The sequence below is a fragment of the Excalfactoria chinensis genome, chromosome 17 (genome assembly GCF_039878825.1).
Source record: "Excalfactoria chinensis isolate bCotChi1 chromosome 17, bCotChi1.hap2, whole genome shotgun sequence".
Lineage (NCBI taxonomy): Eukaryota > Metazoa > Chordata > Aves > Galliformes > Phasianidae > Excalfactoria > Excalfactoria chinensis.
This window is the reverse complement of record NC_092841.1, coordinates 4,626,025-4,632,024: the sequence shown is the minus strand read 5'-3', so window position 1 is coordinate 4,632,024 and position 6,000 is coordinate 4,626,025. Positions and strand designations below refer to the sequence as shown.

At 48.2% G+C, this 6,000-nt stretch overlaps 1 protein-coding gene across 1 annotated transcript; it reads right to left on the bottom strand.

Moving 5' to 3' along the window:
• Window positions 1-879: 879 nt before the first annotated feature.
• On the bottom strand, window positions 880-4,743 carry WFIKKN2 (WAP, follistatin/kazal, immunoglobulin, kunitz and netrin domain containing 2). The gene is made up of 2 exons (XM_072352090.1): window positions 4,543-4,743; window positions 880-2,391 (listed from the first exon to the last, which is right to left on the bottom strand). Exons 1-2 carry the CDS (start codon window positions 4,741-4,743, stop codon window positions 880-882), a joined length of 1,713 nt encoding a protein of 570 aa, XP_072208191.1.
• Between the last annotated feature and the right edge of the window lie 1,257 nt (window positions 4,744-6,000).

Here is a 6,000-nt window from a genome sequence, read left to right as displayed (position 1 = left end):
TGCTGATGGAGTTAAGCAATACATCACTGCATGCGATCAAGTGCGAAGGAATTATAAAAGCACAACAGCTGGCAGCACAGAGCCAGCTCCTTGCCTGGAGTTTGTGTGAGAGTCAGACGACGCGCTGATTCAAACCAAAACAGGGAAGTGCAATAGAGTAAGAGTGTTTGCTGACATGGCTGCGACAGAGAAGTAACTTCAGGGGTGAGATTGTGCCTTGGCCTTTAACACGGACCTGCTGTCCTGCATCTCAGACCTGGGGAGTTCGGCTGGGGGAATTTCCTCAAATAAGGATGGTAGTAGTTGCCATTCAGAAATGAGGTACAATGCAAAGACAGGAATTAAAATAAGCAAGTTGGCAGTGCATAGATTGGTTAGATCTGCACAACTGTAAATACAGACAATAACTTACAGACTTTTCTCTTGAAATATATTAGTGTTGCTATGAGGAGGCAAGAATATGACTTATTTATAACAACTTACCATCACATTTCCATAGTGTAAAGGAGACAGATTAAGTTGCTATTATATATTACTTAGCTGTGTACCAATTAGCTACACAAATGCTATGAATTCCGTCATTTATGATGGAAGCTATATAAGAATTGTATAATTACTGCAGTGAGTCATCTAGTTAAATGGCATTCCTATATGGACAAATTTACTTCAATGCAAGATTAATAGCCTTTTGCTGCTGTTTTACGTGCTTGCCAAAGACCATACTACATCGTTGCTAAGCATCATTAATGGATTACAATAAGGGTTCTGCTTAATTCCTACAGTGTATCTTCAAGCAGCTTTTTTAGTCTGTGCACTATCCTAGCCCTTGTTAGCCCTACGTAACACACAGGTCTGGAAGGCTGACGTGTGTGGAGGAGGTTAATGTAATCCTAGGAACTCTTTCAGAAGCTCGCAGGTTTTCTTGTGGATGACTTCACGGAGTTTCCGTACGCGGCGGATGCTGGAGGTCCCCACAAAGCTGTCTGGCTGTAGGACAGCCATGCCGTTGTGGACATCTCCCATGATGATGAGCTGACCGTCCACTGTGGTCATATTGGGACACGGGCAGCTCCAGTCCATGTTGAAAAGCGTTATTTCCAAGGGTTCCTTCCCCAGGAATTTTAATCCCATTTTTTCATCTTTGAGAATCTCCTCCACTGTCACCAGGGCATGTCCTGAGTCTTGATCTTCGGTCAGTTCCGTAATACGGCCCAGGATCACAAAGTCGCTTTTGCAGAAGCTCGTCACCAGCTTCTGGCGTGGCTTGCAAGCTTTGCAATGTGTGTTCTTTGGGAAAGGACACATCTCTTCACAGGCCTCCCGGCTCTCAAAGTTGTTCTCGTTACCTCCACACCCACCATAAATGAAGGACTGGCACTGCTTTGTCAAGCTGTTGTAGGCCCATCTGGGCTCGTAGGCTTTGCAGTGACCTTGGAGGGCCGGTAGATTGCAAATGTTGATCGGGCCGTTCATGCACGTTAACATACAGTTCTCATAGGTCTCAAAGTGGTTGAGGTTGCTGTTACAGTTCCCGTAAATGAAAGTGAAGCAGTTGTTTTTCTTTGCATCGTAATACCACCTGGTCTGCTCTTCTCCACAGTCTTCGCTGTCTGGTTGCTTCAGGCACTCATCGGTTGGAAAGTGTGTTCTGTTCTGGGAAGCCTCTTTAGATGTGGGTTCTCCTTTGATGACTGACAATGGGAAATCAGCCCTGAGAAGGCCACCACTGTTTCTGGCAGTGCAGGTGTAGATACCCGCATCTTGCAGCTGGGTGTTGTAGATGACCAGCTGGGCTATGTTAGTGACAACCACGTTCCCTCTGACATGATTTGGCTTCATAATGACTTTTTCTTTGCCTTCAACCTGCTTCTCCCACGTAATTTCTGGCTTGGGTCTCCCTGTAACATCACAGAGGAAGCTGACAGTCTCTCCTACATAGACGGACTGATGGATGGGGTTGTTCACTAATACTGGTGGCAAGATATCAATGATCGTTGTCTCGGAATAGGCCGTAGTAGGGCGAGCTGTTGTTTCTGGTGGGATTGGGCTGGTGTTTGGCCAGGTAAGATGGTATCGACAGGTGACTACATTCAAAGTAATGCCTTTGATGCAAGCTTCTGCATCCATGTAGCACTTGTTGTAGTAGGTGAGCCCATCAGAAGCACAGGTGAAGCTTGGCTCCTTCTCACACCTGTCCTTGCACTTGCAGACGGGCTGCCCATCCCAGATGTCACACTCTGAGCCTTGCTGGATGCACATGAAGCGGTCGCAGGTTGCCTCTTTAGGCATTCCCACTGGCCCTTTCTTCCCCTTGACATCCATGTACCGAGCCGCCACGCAACTCTTCGTCCCGCAGACATTGGGGCAGCACTTCTCAAAGGTCTCACACTCCTGCAGGGAAAGAAAGCAACCTATTCATTACTGGGGACAGAGCTAAGACCCATTTAGGGACCCAACAAGCACAGAGCCCAGAAGCTTTCAAGGCTTCAAATTCAGTGGACCTGATTTTGCCACAGAGATCCATGGCCTGAAACTCAGGGTCCCCACCAGCAACATGTAACCCTCTCCAGCAGCTCCCGGAGGGAGGCTCAGCATGTGGGGATTTGCAAAGGTCTCCAAGAGAAGCCTCTAGAGAGGAGAACGCACTGCTGCTTCTTAAACACTAACCTCACCGTACGTCTTTCCTAGAGTCACATGGATTCCTTGACTACAGAGCTAACAACCCCCCTTCGGCACGCTCTGAAATGCCCGAGGACAAGCCTTGAGAAACAAGAGCGGATGGAAAGACTTATCGTATGGCTGTAGGCAGTAATCCGCCTTATTTTCCAGAAAAGTATGTAAAGTATTATTTGAATTCCCTGAGAATAACAGCTTTCTGCTGGAGGTGAAGCTGCCAAAGATTTGTAATTGTTCACATTGTAGAGGAAATAATAGAATATTTCAGAAGTAAGGAAATTCTGGCTCCCAAAATAATTTTTCTATGGTATTTAGAAAAACAAACCCCAAACAGCTCATTATGGCTTCTCTGTCCTATTTTAGCCCTATGTTCAAATGCAGCACTGCTCTTCTGATGATTTATTAGCCGCAGTCAGCTCTAAATTGTGGTTAATTTTAGCAGGATTCTTGTCTTTTGTGCAGGAAAGGTATTTGATTCGTGTCCGCTGACGCACGGCTGCCGTGTTGGTCCGGATCACTTTAAGTGGCCAAGGACCTCGCTACACAACAGGGCACACTTCCACTGCGCGTTAAACCTCCACAGACCCCCTGAAAACCACCACGTTTCTCTGTAAGTGAGAACAGCGTGTTTTTTAAGCTGCCAAACTAAATAGCTTCCCTTGAGTGCAGTATCCTTTCCTTATTGGGAAAAAAAGATGACCTCATAACGCAGCTCTTTCCCCATTTCCAGCTGCACATTAGCAGGTTTCAGAAGGAAAGTTGCAAAATGGTTTCAGATGAGGTTAAGGAGCACGGTTTAGCAAAGCCAGCAGCTCTGTCTGTGTTTGCCTGCAAAGCACTGCGCGCGAGTCCCCAGGTCTCTGCAGGCACACGAGGCTAAATGAGTATTTTTATCCAGTGACTTCTAGCTTTCAGTTAATTATTAAAACAATGTCATCTGCTGCTACTGCTGCTGGGTTTTCACAAGCCTTTTAATATTCATCGCTGCACCTGGTAGTTGAAATGAAGAAGGCTCAATCGAGAAGGGCAAAAGTAGGAAGAATACTTTCATTCATAACACACGGGACCCATGGAGCAAATCTCTTTGTTCACTTGATGACCAGCCTTTTTCCCCTCTTTTTTTCCCTCCTGCTTTCAGCATTGTGGAAACAACGTGGCCATGGAGCACAGACCCAGGGACTCCTTCCTGCCTGGTACGTGCACTGTCAGCCCACTCTGGGCTCAGGAGCTTTGGTGATGCTGAAAGAGGCAGGAAGAGCAGGTACTGTCAGATGCCAGCTCGAGCTGCAGTGCTGACAGGTTGAAAAATGCATTTTAGGGCTGCGAGTTAAGCACATTTAGAGCTGGGAGCATCACAGAGAACATCTGCTTGGTCATTTTAGCCGCGCTCCTGTTCTGCACGCCAAGCACACTTCATGTTTCAAGTGCAGCAAAGGCTGACGATTTACATGTTAAATCAAACGATTTCATGCACAGCTCCCCACGGGAGCATTAAGCACTGATGATGGCTACAACAATAAAGAGCAAAATACTGCGGACTGACCCCAAGGCACGCTGAGTTCCAGAGTATCAAATTCTGATGTTTCTTTTGACAAGAAAGCAAGAAAAACGATCAAAGAGAATGAGCTCTGCACCCACATCAGCACGAGCGACAGCTGCCACACACCCCCTTGCCTAGCTGATAATTCATCAGATGCCGTCTGCCTTACGTAGGTCACAGGTCAATCAAAGATGTGCACTGTCTGTATTCAGCCCCGTGCGGTGCCGCCGCTCCGCTGCCTGCAAACAGGACTGTGCTGCCACAAACACGCCAACAAAACCCACCTCCCACACAGAACCACAGACGTGCAGAAGCGCATCACTCACCAGGTCAGCTTCGCACTCCCTCTTGCAAGTGCTCTGCGCGTCTACCCACAGGTTGGGGTTCATGTCATTGGGGCAAATCCCCGCGTGCGAGTACCGGATCGGGGGTAAAGCTCTCCCTTGCAGAGAGACCTCCAGAAGCAACAGGACACTGCTCCTCCCCAGCAAGATCCACATCCACCGCGTGAACAACACCAACACCATCTCAGAACTTCTCCTGGGCAGCGGCAGTGACCGAGCTGGAGGCAGCTCCTGTCTGCCTGGGCTGCTGCTTTTGGTGTGCCTTAACTTTTCGAGGAACCCAAGTGCACCTGACCTCTGTGAAAGCTTCAGCAAGCTCCTTTGCTGCCTCTCCTGCTAGAGCAGCTTGGTTTGGACCTCATTGGATTAAAGGTCCTAGGAAGTCACCCCTTATTTTAAGAGAAATGCTAATAGCCTGAGCGGAGTTAGCCCTATTTATACCCTGCCTCTGTTAACAAGTCAGAAAAAGTAAACTTGATTTCTTTGACAGGCACACGCTTCCTATGTCCTGGTGGCAGTCAGACAGATTTGTTGCAAGAAAAAAAGCTGGAAAGAGTTTAAAAGGCTGGAACTGGCACGGTGGGACCCCTGCATGTTTCTGAATGCAGAGAGGCCTTCTTAACCCCTTTAGACCTAAAGTACTTCCCTATGCTAAGAATGGCATTTACTTCTGAAAGAGTACTTGTCTGAATAACAGGGACCCGCGATCAGGGGATTTCCCCACGGCAAGGGGCTACACAATCACTCGCTAAAAGGAACGAGTAATAGGATTGAAGCAATTAAAGCTAGAATATCATATTTTAACCCAGTAAGCAGGGAAGAAATAACTTCTTTAAACTTAGGGTCTGCAAAGCAGAATGGCTTCACAACTTCTCCTGGGCTCCTCCAGGCTTTTTTCTCCTCTCTGGTGCAGAGGTTTCCAGGATGCAGCTTTGAATGTCGCCCTCCAACCCCACCGGCAAGATGTTAAATTGTGGCTGAATTCCACCCCCCCCCATTTCCCAACAGTGGAATCCTGGCTCATAGTGCACTGCCGACCCCTTTAACAGCCACACACACACAAAAAAGAAGTTCAACTCTATGGAAACCTGCATAAAGGAATGTACAGCAATTTTGCATTGGGGGTGTGTGTTGGGGGGGGCGGGTTGGGGGGGAATTCAGCCAAACTGAGTTCCTCGTTCACTGATTATTACAGCAAGAGGCCGACCCTTTCCATGCTGAATGCTTGCCAAAGTCTCAAAACAAGTGGCAGAGGTTGGGGCTGCTCAGCACCTGCCAGGATCAGCCCCTGCCAGGCAGTGCCTGGGAGCACCAGGTGAGCTGCATCACAGCGGGGATCTGCAGAGCGAGGCTGGGGAAGGCTCTGCATCTGCATGGGATGCACAGCTGCCGTGCTGCTGGGTTCCAGCAAGCAGGGCTGTTTCTAATGGCTGAGCAAGG